At 24.0% G+C, this 16,330-nt stretch overlaps 1 protein-coding gene across 2 annotated transcripts in view; it reads left to right on the forward strand.

Moving 5' to 3' along the window:
- The window catches only part of LOC105845118 (uncharacterized), a 52,886-nt gene extending 37,713 nt beyond the window's left edge, over positions 1-15,173 (forward strand). Inside the window, exons 8-15 of one of the 2 annotated variants that reach the window (XM_065807294.1) lie at positions 247-352; positions 3,466-3,681; positions 3,768-3,874; positions 5,050-5,141; positions 6,723-6,749; positions 6,857-6,930; positions 9,505-9,663; positions 14,841-15,173. In XM_065807294.1, the coding sequence (XP_065663366.1) occupies positions 247-352; positions 3,466-3,681; positions 3,768-3,874; positions 5,050-5,141; positions 6,723-6,749; positions 6,857-6,930; positions 9,505-9,663; positions 14,841-15,054 (995 nt within the window). In that variant the 3' untranslated portion in view covers positions 15,055-15,173. Of the gene's footprint in view, positions 1-246; positions 353-3,465; positions 3,682-3,767; positions 3,875-5,049; positions 5,142-6,722; positions 6,750-6,856; positions 6,931-9,504; positions 9,664-14,840 lie in introns of those variants that run through there. The other variant, XM_065807295.1, reaches the window with a different exon arrangement.
- Positions 15,174-16,330: the final 1,157 nt, after the last annotated feature.

Raw genomic sequence — 16,330 nt, forward strand, 5'->3', positions numbered from 1 at the left:
AATAGTTTTCAAATTATTAATTGTATTAAGAGAATTCGTATTAGTTGATGTTTTCTTACTAATATAACATGTACTCTTTTACACGATGTCAACACTAAAGATATATATATATATATATATATATATATATATATATATATATATATATATATATATATATATATATATATATATATATATATATATATATATATATATATATATAATTGTATGCATGTATGTACATTTTTTTGTTTTTGTTTTTAGATGGATTTTTTGATATTTTTAAAGTTCTTCTGCCTAACATTATTATCTGTGTTGGTTTAATAGTTGTACTCATGGTTGCATATGTTGTGCTTTCAAGACAGGAAAGGTGATTGAATATATATATATATATATATATATATATATATATATATATATATATATATAATATATATATATATATATATATATATATATATATATATATACATATATAAAAATATGCCGGCAACTAAAGAAATATACAAAATTAAAAAAAAAGAGAACTATAAAGATGAAAAAAATTTTCAGTAAAATCAAAAATTACAAATGTATTTTTAATAAACATAGAAGCCATTTCATAAAAGTTTTTTAGCTTTGTATAAAATGTAAAAACTTGAATTTCCTATAACAACTATAATAAAGATATACAAAAAATCTAAAATAAAGAAATTGGGAAATTTCAATATTTTAGTGGCACTTAATTTTTATTGAAAAATAATAATATAGGTAAATATAGTGCAAAAATAATTATTTCAATTTACACGTTCAATATGCCATGTCCTTACTTTAGCAGATGACCTTTGTATATAAGAATTGAATACACATTAAGCATTTGTAACTTCAGAAATAACTTGGATCATTAGTGAAATATTAATTTTTTATCATTCAAGTTGCAAGTTCTCAGTACAGAAATAATGTTGTGTGATTTTAATTGTGTTGCTAATGGTTTTTAAATTAAAAGTTTTTCAAGGATGCATAGGTTAAAAGTGTATAAAATAACATTGTATTGACCTCCAGTATCTACTTTATACACACACACATATATATATATATATATATATATATATATATATATATATATATATATATATATGTATATATATATAGCTTTATTGTTTACTTTATTACTAAATAAATATTTGGTATAATTCATTGTTACTGTAACATATTATATGTATAGCTCTGCAACATTAAGGCTGCAACTCTAGTTTTAGAAAATGTTAAGATTTTCCTGGAAAGTTTGGTTTTTACAGTTAGTAGTAAAGTGATTTATTTTTATTTTGTGGTTTTGATCATTTATCTTGCAACATATAGATTTTTAGCATTATGTACAATGCGGAAACAGAAGAGCTAAGTAGTTAGGTTGCATTCCTTTACTTTAACTGCCTACATGCTCAAAAAATTTTTATTCCTCTGGTTTGTTTCCTTGAACATTGATGATTTAAGATTTTCTCCTATCTTCAAGTTTTTTTTTGCACATACATTTTACAGTTTTTCAAGTCTTTTGTCATTTTCTTATTTTGTAGATCTATTCTTTTATTTTTGGATGACTTAATTAATGGTTATTTGCAGTTTTGCTGAGAGTGAATTTAAAAAAAAAAAAATTAAAAGAAATGTTGAACATTGAACATTTTTGTTTTAAATGTCAACATAACACTGTTTTGTAAAGGTTTCTGTTTCCATTTCTAGTAATTATGTGAAACATTGCAGGTTAAATTCATAAAATAAGTGTGTCCACTATGAATTAAACTAATTCAAAAAAGCTTAAAATTGTTTAAAAACTAATACAAAAAAGTACACAGTTACACAATAAAATAGTGTTATGCTGCATATAGATGGTATTCCTGCTAGTGCTTCTGGTGTGCATTGTTGAGTCCACATAAGGAGCCCTAACTCACAACTTTGGGTTACTTAGCAAGCATGAGGCAACTACATAGCTCATTGCTTAGGGTTATTATAATTTGTTCTATAATTTAATATATATTATATCTATAATTTAATATTTATTGATTTAATATTGCATTGTTCTTTTTATGATTGAGTTGCTTTAACTTAAATCGTGAATAAAGTAGCTAAAAATATTTAACATACCACCACCACCACAACAACCATCACCACCACCACCACCTGTTTCAGTGTATCTTTATACAAATATTTGTGATCTCTGAAGTGACTTTCCATCAGTTGAATCTTAACTTGATGTTATTTTTGATCATATTGACCAAGCTTCTTTATCTCTCCGTTGATATTGTTGTTATTGGTGATTTTAATCATTTATGAACAGAATCAAAACTTTTTAAAGTCTTATTTTTGAATGTTTTTTTGTTAATTAAATAGCCAGATTATTTCCTGATTAATGGTCTAGTCCTTTGGGACTAATTGCAACCAATACTAATAGTTTGCTATTATATATAGCTTTTCATTCATAATTGAGATTTGGAAAAGCATTTTTGTGGTCATGGGAGTATCATCATTCCCAACAAATGTGAAGTTTGACAAAGTAAAATAAGATTCATCATTCAACATTTTTTTTTAATAAAAAGCTTTATTTAAGTGTCACATATAGGCTGAGTAATATAATTCACCAACATTGAAAAATTTCAAGGAGTCATCATCTCTGGTGATAAAATCTGTACTGTTCGAATGTTAGCGTGCAATACATGTGAAATGCCATTACTACAAAAAGTAATAAAGAGAACGAAATAACTGTAATAAAATATGGTGTAGTTACTACAACAAGAAAAAATGAAACAAATGAAGTCATTAATACAACAAAAATTGTCTTAATTTTTAACAATCAATAAATTTTTTGGTTTCTTTTCTAATGGTTGCTTTTAGATTAATTTCAAAATAAGCAAACAGCTGGCTGATTCTACTTTTATTCATTTTTGTGTCTTCTTGTTTCAAATTTTTTTTGTTTTCTTTCTTTAGTTCTGCTTCAAATATTTTAACTATACAATAAACAGATTTTTGTGGAACATTTTCCACTTTAAAATATTTATAAGTAAAAAGTTTTTCTTTTGTAATGTTATTTTCTTAAAACTTGTACAAGCATTTTCTTACATCTACCTTTTTTGACTTTTTTTTTACATGTAAAGAACAATTATTTGTGCTTAATACAATATGTTTTTGTAATTACATATTTTCACGCAAACTTTAACAAATGTTGTTATTTAAAAATTCGCACATAATCCATTTTTGAGGGAAAATTTGCTGTTTGAATTTTTTGTATGTAATTTAATGATCTTTAATAAAATATTATCTAATATATTGAAGCAAAGCTCCAATATATTAAACAATGGAATATAGTTTAAAAAGTTGCAAAATAATCAGCATGAATAAATAACATGAAATCCTAAATAAAATAGTTAGAATTATTTTTAAATATTTTTGACTTTTAAACAAGTTAACAGTTTTAAAATTAGCAAAAGTATATTTATATACTTTAGATTTTTTTAGGAATAATGAAATTGATGATGAATCAGAAGAAACAATTGACGGATCTTCACCAATTTTGTATGAATCTAGTTTCGATGAAGATGAAGCAAAATGTGATAAAAATTTTATAGTTGCACAACCAATAAAAAACCATTCAAAAATTGATTTGAAGTATGGAACAGAATCAAAATGTTCTTTAAGTGTTGATAACTCAACAAAATATTGGCGACTGTTGAAGTATTATTTCATTTTATACTACTAATAATAATATTTGATAATTTTTTTATCAGTATAAATTATCAAAGCAAAGAAATTTATTTTAGAAACAAAAATTTTATCCTTTCAATTTCTCTCTATGGATTGTTTTCACTAACAGCTGTTGGATATGAAGATTTATTTCCAGTGTTTGCAGCAACTGACATCAAATATAGTAACTGTTTTGTAAAAAAAAAAAAAAAAAAATAAGTTTGATTAGGGTCATGTCTTTAACTACCATAAAGAAGCCCTTACCGTGGTTTTTGAAGAGATAAGTGAAGTTTCTTTTTCAATATATTTTATTAGTATTGTTTTACATAAAACTTATTTCATTTATAATATGTTTTAAAAAGATTAATTTTTATAGTTTTGAGTTTCTTAAGAAAATCTTTTACTGTCAAAAAAAAATCTCTTTTTTATGACTTTAAATTTTTTTTTATTTTTTTTTTTTGCTATAAGCGTAAAATAGTTGTGAAAATATTGAATATTTTAAATTTTATCAAAAAATAGTAGTATTTTTTGAATAACATTGTTTAATCCATGACATGGTAGGTGATTACAAAAATTATACTAGTTAGCACTTAATGTTTATAGAAACATTTTTTTGGGTGTGTTTTATTTTGTTTATTTTTTTAAAAAACCATTTAGGTTAATCTATATTGCCAAGTAAAGGTTTTTAATTTAAAATTTAAAAAGTTTTTAATTTAAAAGAAGTCATCTAACCCTTGGGAATATTTATTTGATATGCTTTTTATACTTTATTTATGATACAAAATGAATTATAATAATAAGATTCTAGATTTGAAAAAGAAAGAAAAATATTTACAGAAAGTAACAAAAGTTAAATTATTCTGACAAACAACTGCTGGAGCACTTACAGCTATAAATTTCGGCAAAGAATTTATAAAAAAATAAGAAATAAATAGAAAAAACGCATAAAATAAAAGATACTTAAAAAGAAACAAAGTTCTAATACAGAGAAAATTTTTAGTGGATAATTTTTATAAAAATAAAAAACCAATGTTTCTTTTATTCATGGTAGGTAAAGAAGCGTACTAGATACTATAAAAAATTAAAAATAACATCAAAAAATTATTTTACTCAAATTTGAATAATATAAATTAGTTAATAATTGAGTATAAATTATTAATCTAAAAAACCTAAATTTAAGTCTGTTACAGTTTTAGAGTTATGAACTTTAAACTTAAAAGTTTTCTTAAAGTCATGGTAGAAGAAGACATGACCCTATATTTAATTTATGTTGCTGATTTTCTTGGTGTATTGTTTTTTTTGAGGTATTCTTTACAAAACTAAAGCAAAATAGTTTGAACCTTTTATAATAACACATAGATGGCTTAAGCATGAGCACGTCAGATATTGGTGTACTATATTTTGTCACTGGATTAACTGTTGTTGTAATTCAGTTTTCAATTATCAACAAGGTAAGCTGCTAATAATGTTAGTTATTGCTTTATATGCTTTCCTAACAAATTTAGAACATCTTGTTTTTTTATCACTGCTAAGTTATGCATTGCAATACCTTGTAAAAAATTAAATTATTTATTGGTTTGGTTTTTTTTTTTCATAAAAAAATTTTTTTCATTACCTCATACCTGTGATGTTATAATTACCTGTGATGTTGTAACTATCTGTCACGTTTAAAAATATAATTTAAAACATCAAAAAAAAAAAAATTAAAAATAAAATGAAAAAAAAAATAATGAAATCAAATGTTATGTTTAATGCTATTCTCCAATTTATTTTAAATTATAAAGTATAAATTTTTTTATTTTATTTTTTTTATGCTAAGAGTGGAAAAATAAATTATAAATATAAATATATTGATAAATAAATTGTACTGGTTAATATGTTGATAAATAAATTATACAAGTAAATATGTTTAAAAATAAATGATGGTTATACATAAGTATTAATAAATAAACTTAAAAAATAATAAGTTTACACAGCAGTGGTTACGCAGCAGCAAGAGTTCCGGCCCAGAACCATAGGTCAGAGGTTAGGTGCCATATCTAGTCAATGAGTGATATTGGTAAGGAAGGAGGAGTGAACTTTCTAGTGAAATGCTCTTCCCCAGTGCTCTGTGATAAGACTATCAGAACTTCTTGGAACACCTTAATAACTAAAAAAAAAATAATAAAAATATGCAAGCTACTTATTAATTTAAATTTAAGCTTTATTTTACTTGAAAAGTCCATTATCTTTATCTTTAAATATATATATTAATTATATAAATATATAATATATTTGATAATAAATTGCATTATCTTTATTTATTTAGTTAACTTTTTTTCACGCTTAGATACCACCCTTAGTTATAAATAAATAGTTAAAGTTTTATATTTATATTTTAAATAGCAACAACATAAGGTTTGTTTCTTAATAATAATGGTTATACATTGCTTCGCAAATTTTTTAATGATTAGTTTCAAATTATTACATTCAGAGTCAAACCTTTTAGGTTTAGAGAAAGATATTTACTTATTATTAAGTATTCTTGTAACTTATTGTGTGTTGTAGTTTATTTATTTAATTTGTTGTTTAAAGTTTTGTTAGTTTTTTATAAACAGTGTTTTCACAATTTTTTAGATTTTGAAAAAAATTTAAAAAAAAAAGATAATTATTTTTATTTTTTTTTTACTTTTTAAATTTGAAATTAAAATAAAAATTAGAAAAAAAAAAATTATTTTAAAGATTTTTATAAAATATATAATATATATAAATAAATATAAATAAATAAAAATTAGAAAAATATTTTAAAGATTTAATTTAGAGACTTAATTTTAAAGATTTAATTTTTTTAGTTTTAGTGACTTTTTTTATTGAAAGAGGTTTGTTTAGTACTGTATAAGACCACATCCAGTTGGAGCCACAGTTTACAAATTAAATAAGATATTGCATAATCTATTATTATAAAGTTGATTGTATTTGACACACAAAAATTAATATTGACACACAAAATTTTTTTTTTTTTTAAATATAACAAAATCTTGTGCAATTTTTAGATAATTACCAAATTTGGTTCAAAAAAGGTATCGTTATGTTTGCATTTTTCAAAAATAAAAAAGTCTTTTCTATGCATTAAATGTGTTAAAAATATTTTTACATTTTGTTTTTTTCTTAACTCATTACCTTTTAGATATTTTCTGTTGCTACATTTCTTTTCAGCATTCTAGTATTTTTGTTACCTACCACAGCGAAGATCAAAAATAGGTATGAAACTTTGTTCATAAATGTTTTATAAACCATTGATAAACAACAATATGACCTACTATGGTTTAAATTTTAACATCCTTTACTCTGCAATTCTGGTTTGGATAGGTTTCCATGAGACCATTTTACTCCTTTTGAGAAATGGTGGTGATGTGCTTGTAACTACTTTTTAAAAAGTAGTGAAGAGCATTAGAAAAAGTAGTGACACATTTAGAAATTTGCTCACTTAAACCTGGTTTGTACCTAGGCTTTAAGGTTAAAAAGTTCATATTTTTAAAAAAAAGTAAAACTTTAGATAACCTTATTACTTAATCAAGGTTTGTAAAGTTATAAGATTTAGTTTAGGATAAACATCTGGTTGAGTTTATATTTTTGTATTTCAAAGCCTTTTTTTGACAACAATAGGCAGAAAGATAATTGTTCATCGTTCATTGCAATTTACAAGTTTGTTTTTACATTTCACGAGTTCATTGTTAATAACCAGTGTTTAGGCAGGTTAATTAGATTTTTTGTTGAACAAGATTTTTTTTGTTTTTAAATAATTGGTTGTGATAAAAATAATTGAAGTTTTAAAAAATGGTTGGTAGTACCATGTACTACTTAAAAAATAAATGAAAAAGTGATTTAATACCTTAAATTATTATCATTATAACCAATGAAATTTGTTTTAACTTTTTTTATTTTTTACAAGGTTTTGTTAAACAGTATATTATTTCTAAAAATATTTATGTTGTGTATATTTTTTAACTTTGATAAGTGTAGGGCATCATTACTGGATATTTTATAAAGTTTAAATAATAAAAATAGTTAACTTATTAAATAAGTTTTTAATAACAAGTAATTGTAATAACACTGTTCTTTAAATTGAACGCCAGATTAAATCTCTCCTAATTTTATATATATTTCATCAATTATATGCATTTGTAAACATATTGTTGTCAAAAAATCAAGCCAAATAAAAAATAAAGGTTTTTTAAATATACAATTCATTTGATCTAATGTGTCCAAAAAGTGTTAATAGACTTTAACATTAATATGGCAAATATGCCTGTCTGTATTATGAATGAATGCTTTTTTAAAGCTGGAAAGCTAAAAACATTTGACTCCATAGACCTAGGTTATGATCAATATGTTCAGACCTAGGTTATGATCAATATCTATGTAATAAGAAAAATGTCATAAATCTTAAGTTAATTTACTAAGAAAAAGATTAAAAAAATTTCCTTGAACAATTTATTACTCTGCCTGATTTCAACATTATGAAAAAATTTTGTAAGTTGCTTCAAGTATTTGGTGAGCTTTTCAGAAGCAATTAAAAACACATTATATACTTATAAGAGGGTACCAATGTGTAGGTTTAGATGACAAAATGCTAATAGATTTATGTCTTTTTTAGATGTTTTAGAAATGGATGTAACCTCATTTACAATAACTATTATTATCATTTTAATTAGTTTAATTCATAAGTTTACATTAGTGAAATCTGTAGTTTTTGGTATGGATTTGGTAACAGGTATTTCTGATAAAATGAAAATTTGAATTTTGTCTTCAACTATATACAAAAAGTATTTTTTACCACGGTTTGACAGTTTCATGGAAAACACTTTAGCGTTTCACATTCTCTCATTTGTAGAACACAAAATATTAGCATAGGCTAATATTCTTGCGTTCATCACAAATTTAATAAAAACTTGGGTGAAATATAACAGAAAACAGAAATATGGGACACCGCAACAGAAACATATGAAATAATGAAATAAGGGACACCAAAATATGTTTTCATAAAAGCTTATTTTGATTAACAAAATGGCTGAATTATTAAAACTTAAAGAAAAATAAGGTAAAAAATTTTTTGATTTAAAAATATAGATATTCAGCATTTAGTTACTTTTATTTTTTGACAACATAAATTGTGTTACTAATATATGACTAATTTAGTTTTAAAAAATCAGACTTCCAATCTGGTAGTCAATTTAAAGAACAGTGACAAGTTTTATTAGCACCTTTATTGAAAATTAAGGGTGTAATGCAAAATTACAAATATTTTGTTCTTTAAAAAAAAATTACTTTTAAAATTACTTTTTTTTGTTTGAAAAAGATATGTATTATATGTATTGCTTGTGCAATGCACAATATGCATTGTTTTTTCTAAAAATACATATATCTTTTTTTAATTATAATATTGGAATATTTATATTTTTTTCTTATTTTGAATTCTTGAAAACCAAAGACTTGTATAAATAAAAAATTGTATTTTGAAGTAAAAAAATTTTTTCAAATCTCTAGATTTATTTGAAATATAAAAGTTACCATAAAAAAAATATTTTCCTTTTGTCAAAGGCCCTTTTTGATGTTTATAATTCATGTTTTTAAAATTTGAATTTAATTTAAACTTTTTTAATTTTAATATGAACAGTAAGTATAAGTTTTTTATAAGTTATAAAAATATTATAAAACTATTTAATTTAAAAATAATAAGGCTATACGAAATAATATCTATACTATTAAAAAATAATAAGGTTATACGAAATAATATCTATACTATTAGAAATTTCACTTATTTTTATATTTTAGAATGTTTTTATGGGTATCATTATGGATCACTCAATGTTTAATGAGATCAACATACAGTGCAGGAATTTTATGCGTAAATATATTTATAAATAATTCCGTCGAGTCTGAACAAGTTGGAATGGCAAATGGACTCGGTTTATCAGTGGCTTCTTTTGGAAGGTATATAATATGACTTTATGTTTTGTTTGAGTTTTTCTGATTTAATGAACAAAAAGTGAATTGATAATAAAAACAATTATATTTCGGAAGTGTGTGTTTCCGTCCAGAACTTAAATCTAGTTTTATAAGAAGCACATTGACTAAACAATTGTTTGTATAGCTTACATTACTTTGCAAACACCATCTTGAAAAATAAGTCTATCAAACTGCCTTCTATTAAAACACCAATATATTTAATTGTTAACAATTTTTAAAAATGAAAAAATAAATGTTTAAATAATACAGATATTTTCCTTTGTTACAGCATGAAATCAAGTTTGAGATTTCATTTTAAATAAAAATCTTTTAAGTATAAATACAAATAAATAAAGTTTTAACATAAAAATTACTAGATTTTATAATTTCAGATTTTATTTTATGAAATTATAAATTTTATGACCATTTTTTTATATAAAGGTAAGTATTTAAAAACAAGACAAATAGTATGTCTGCGAGTATTGCAAGCAAACATTACAATCAATATATCATACGTTTGTGTTTGGCACATGTGGGGCATATATCAATGGTACATTAATTTTTTAACAGATTATTAAACTTAATAGCTAAGTTGTCAATTGGGCGTGAATGTTGATGATATCTATTTGAAAATCTAGCATCTAAGATAAAACTAAATTCTTTGGTTATTCACAACTATATCTATATCTATGTGTGATTCGTAACAGGCTGTAAAATTTCATTTGTTGAATCTTTTAAATACCTTAGTCATATAATTAAAAATGACCTAACCAATAATCTTGATATAACCTAAGAGGTGAAAGGTCTTTACATACTTAGGAACATTCTAATTAGACACTTTCATTTATGCTCTAACAGAGTAAAGGCTAAATTGTTGAAATCATATTGCATTTGTTTATATGGTGCTCCTCTGTGGCAAAATTATAATGATAAAACAATGGCACGCTTTCAGTATTGCTACAACAAATGTACTAAAATGTTTTTTGGGTAAAATAAGTATATCAAATTGTATATCTCTCATGCTTTTAAAGCACAGTATACCATCTTTTACAACAATTCACATACAATTATCTTTAACTACAGACATTCATAATTAGTTGATGGTTTGTACATTAATGAATAATTATGCATTCACTTAATCAAATTTTAAAATAAAATTTTTCTTTTAAAAACTATGGACTTAGCACTTAAAATGTACATGCCTTTTGTCTGAAATATATTTATAATAATAATAGTATATATATATATATATATATATATATATATATATATATATATATATATATATATATATATATATATATATATATATATATATATATATATATATATATATAACTTTCTATGTTTTATGGCAAAACTTTGTTATCAAATTATTTTTGTCAACCTGATGCCAACCTGTAAAAGATTATGATCGGCAAGTTATTGCCAACTTCATTTTTCCTAATTCCGAGGGCTGTATAAATATATATATATATATATATATATATATATATATATATATATATATATATATATATATATATATATATATATATATGTATATATATATATATATATATATATATATATATATATATATATATATATATATATATATATATATATATATATATATATATATATATATATATATGTATATATATATATATATATATATATATATATATTTATATTTATATATATATATATACAGAGAGAGAGAGAGAGAGAGAGAGAGAGAGAGAGAAAATTATTGGAGGCTGCATTAATGTCAATTTTATTGAAATCTTCATAATTTTTTAAAAGATATTCTATTTATATTTTACTTTGTACATCCGGTAAAGAATTTTTTAGTTTGATGTGTAGTATAAAATTCGCACAACAGCTATTAATTCACAAATCAATCATTAATTTAAACAACAAATTTTGCACAACAAAATCATAGCTAATGAAACATACTGCAACTGCAATAGGAAAACACATGCCTGTTAAATAATCATTGTCTATCAAAAAATGTTGTATATAAAGCCACTGTATCATCACCTAATCCTAGTCTTACGGAAAGTTTTACATGGCTATTGGTGAAAACATATTCCTTAAATCTTTTAATGCAATCAGGTACAGAAATGATACAGAACTTTCCAAAGAAATCTGGAAACATAAAAATGCAGGTAACATGCCCATAACCAAATGGAACATAATTAATGTTCACTTTGATTCTGGCGAATAGCAAGTATCAAATCATGTGTATTTAATGTCACATACCATTGCAACACTAAACTTGTATTTTTTATAATAATTTTTATTTTATATTTTTGAATAATATAGCTGATGATTGACAGAAGACATGAAACTTTAAGTCCCATACAAAAGTTTTATTTTTTCATGTTAGTTAAGTTAGTGTATTCTACAAATAGAGTGTGCAATGTTCTTAAAGAACAGAGTGCTAATAAATTAGTTAAAACACTTATTGAAATTTCTTCTACCGCCTGTTTCACTTCATCAGGTAAAAAAGAATTCTTCAGATTTTGGATAATTTTGGTTTTTCTTTTAGAATTAGGATAATTTTAGTTTGGTTATTTGTTTTTATAATTTTTTATTTAAGAGGTATTTATTTTCATGCCTGCATTTCGATATTAATTCAGATTTTTTGTTTGGTAAATTTTCTTGCATATCTTTGGTAATATTTTAAAATTTTTACTGCAAACAAAGCATACAATTTTTGGAAATATTATATACAGGTGCAGTTTTTAGAATAGACCAGTTTAATTCAAAATTTCGCTCGTTTATTTTGTGTGGAAACAATGCATTAGTAAATAATATTTTTTGCTAACCATTTTTCATTCATAGGGCAATCAATTTTTCGTTTGAAATTACAATTTTCAGTATTTTTTTCCTTAAAAATTTCATTTTTATTAAACAACGCAACATTGTGGCCTTTTAAAATTCTTTCTATTTTTTATAACAGCTATAGCTTACTTTAATAGTATTTATGCAATTTATTAGTGGAAGGGAAATGTTTATCAATTAACTTTTTAAAACATTTTTCCAATATTTGTTGAAGCATTTTTACTTAACAGAGGTTTGATCCAAATTATTTTTTATTTCTATTTTGCTTTTTTACTATTTTAGTTTCAATTTTTAGCTCGAAATCTGTTTTTTTAAGAGCATCTTCTTACACACGTTCAGAAGAATTAAATATATTTTCATTAGAAGAGTTTTGATTTAGTATATTGTTAATTGAAGAAGATTTGAGGCGGGTGTTTGACTTTATATTAATATAAAATAAGTCATCATCAGGTTTATAAGAATTTTCTTATAAATCACAGAGGTTAAATGTGACATCAGAAAAATTCACAGTTTTTAAATTCGTGTTTATTTCAATTTGGAAGCCAATGTCTTTCAAAATTTTAATAATATTTTGTAAGGTTTACTATATGTTTTGTTAGCCTCTTGAAGCATTTTGAAAATCATAAATAATATTATTTTTGAGTCAAATATTTTAAAGCGTCAGGTTAAGTGTACTAATAACTGACTTCATATAAGAATTTTTAAATACAAAAAAAAGAGAAAAACTTTCGTTTTAATCAACAGCACTATATGTAACATTTTTAGGATCCATTTTGATTTATAAATATTGTGAGTATTTATGGAGTTTATAATATCTATAAATATTGATTGCATAAAAATATTACGTTTTGAGGTAAGTGGATGGTTTTTTCGAAATAGTGAAAAAACGTAATGCTGGTGGTTTGTTAGATTGTGCTGATAGTGAGATATTTGTACTGATAGCGCCAAACAAATTTAATAACTTTAGATTTTAAAAATCTTAATCACTTCTGGACATCTTTTAGAATCTACCAGCTAGTGTACAGTTTGAAAGGAAATGAATACTAAGTGTCCTCTACTAATTTCCATAATTTATCTTTGTTTTTTGTAGTCTGACCTTTAAATTCATCATAGACTTTCTTCCATAGATTTTTTATTCGATTAAAGTTAGGATGCCTGACATGCCTTTTTGCCATAAGATCCAAACATTGTATTTTGATTCATTGCTCCACTAAATATTTTGACATTTTTTAAATGCCCAGTGACATTTTTTAAATGTTTAATAATCTTTACAGAAATTCAGTCACTTCAGATCAGTCGCTTATAAATTAAAAATTTATAAAATTAATTAACTACGTTGTCTGTATTGTTTTTTTTTATTCAAATAAACTATCTTTAAGGAATCAAATTTTTTAAGGAAAGTTTTTCATACCTGTTTTTGTTTTAAAAGCAAGATAAAAATGAAATTATTTAATATTGTATTAGTTTATATATTATTATATCGATTATTAATTTTGACTTGTTGTCAAATAAGAAGTTGCATCTAACTGATAATAAAAGCTTTAGAAAGTGCTTAAAATAAATATTTCTCCCACCCCCATCCCCTCTGTTGATTAGATCTGATAAAAAGTTCCCGTCTACTTTTGTATTTACCACTTCATTTGTACCCTCCCTCTCCCTTTCTTTTTTGTAGTAAGCACTTAAGAGTATATGCAAATGCTTTTCGGATCTCTGAAGTTATTTGCTATTTGACGCTCTACGACATCAAATAATAAATTTAATTTAACACATAAGCTTCAGATTCTATGGTTTGCAGATATGTCTTGCTACAAATTATTTTAATATCTTCGTTTTTAAAATTCCTACCAAAAATCGGTTTTTGCCATAATATTCTTGAGTTTTAATGTTTAAACTGATTTTTTTGTTAATGCGCATGTTCCAAAGAACTTAATACCGTCAAATCGTCACTTTCGCTAACTTTCTTCTGATTCTGATTTCTTCGCACTTTTTTAAGATACTTATTCTAAAATATACAAATTCTACTCAAACATTTGATTTTGATTTTCCATTTCTGGAAAACAAATAATTTACATTCTTGGAAACATCCTTGTGTGTGTTTGTGTAGTATAGTTGAGTAACCAGAAAGACCCACGAGTGCTTTGGATTTTGAAGTAAATACGCAATTACATCACAGTTGCTCAAATTACTATTACATCACAGCTGCTCAAATAAAGTTTCTTTTTTTCTAACCACAAAATTATTTGATAAGTATTATTTATAGAATATTTTTTATAATCAATTTAATTTTTATAGAAGTATATCAAAGTATATTTAAATATAAATTTGTTTAGGTCTATCGGTTCCGTAAGTTTTGGATTGGCTTATTCGTGGTCTCTGAACAATGTTAAAAAACATTTCACCACTGAAAGTAGTCTCGGTTTTCCATTCAATGAATATTTTACATTTATACTTATAGCGTTTTTTTCAATACTTGTTTTGATTGTCACTTCATTGCTACCAGAAAGTATAAACCGGAAGAAAGCTTCTGATGAAAGTATGAAATGATTTAATATATATATATATATAATATATATATATATATATATATATATATATATATATATATGTAACGCATATTTATAAAGTATGTACATATTATTTATGTAGTAACCATATGCTAAAAATAGTAACGATTTTTATTTTGTTGTATTAAGGAATAAATTAAAAATTAAAAGAATTAAAAAAAAAATTTCAACATTTTTTTAGTACTAAGTGACAAAATGAAAGTCTTAATTTATTGAACAATCTATTGAACATCCCCATGCCGCAATATGAAAAACTGCCCCAATCAATTATATTGCCTACACTATGTTTTAAGGTCTTTAGAGTATACCGAGGGCTGAATTCTTGGTTTTGGGGACAACAAACTTATTGTCTTTGATCGGATCCAAAGTGGTTTAACTTAGACTCAGTCCAAAGCAAATTTTTCCAAAAATGTAATTTATTGTGTATTTACTGTTTTGCAAACTTCAAACGACTGACACGAATAAGTTTTAAGACCAATGGCATTTGCCGAGCAACCCTTTCAAATTGTTTATTTTTGCGTCAGCGACTTTTGACAGTGCTGACAGACAGATTGAGTTTTAACTTTTAAGTAATATGTTCTTTAATTTTTGGCGTGTCAGAAAACGGATTTAACTTAGCAATACGGACAATGGCTGCATTTTCTCTGTGAATTGTCTTTTGCTCTTAAGACGCGTTTTTTGTTGCCTGATAGGCAAATTTGACACTTTTTTGTTTGAAAAAGTATCAATAAATAAAATATTAGCATTTATGACTTTCTTACGACAACAACTCAAATTTCGGGCTATTTCAGAGTTGTTCAATACATGTTCTCAATAGTGAACAAGTCATCTTACACGCAATCGAGTATAAACTAACTTGACTAGTTGTTGATGGGCACGCCCACTTCAGTGTAATCAAATTACTATTAAACCTTAATTATTTGTAAAAAGTATTGCTTACCTTCTGATTAGACATTACATAAATTAAAATATGAGAATGCAAACAAAACACTAGTAAAATTTTTTATTTCCAATACTTAAGTTTAAACCTAAGAATTAGAAATAGAACTTTTATTTCTAATACTTAAGTTCAAAAACTAAGCAGGTTTCACATTGTCAGTCATTTAAAAACTTTCTATTTATTGTTCGAAAAAAAACTCAAACCCGTTATTCGGTGTCAATCAATCAATCAATATCAATCAATAATTTATTTCTGAAATAAGATTTTACACTCAAGGAAGTTTACAAATAGTAAATTTACTAATATAAAGTAAACA

The sequence above is a fragment of the Hydra vulgaris genome, chromosome 10 (genome assembly GCF_038396675.1).
Source record: "Hydra vulgaris chromosome 10, alternate assembly HydraT2T_AEP".
Classification (NCBI taxonomy): domain Eukaryota; kingdom Metazoa; phylum Cnidaria; class Hydrozoa; order Anthoathecata; family Hydridae; genus Hydra; species Hydra vulgaris.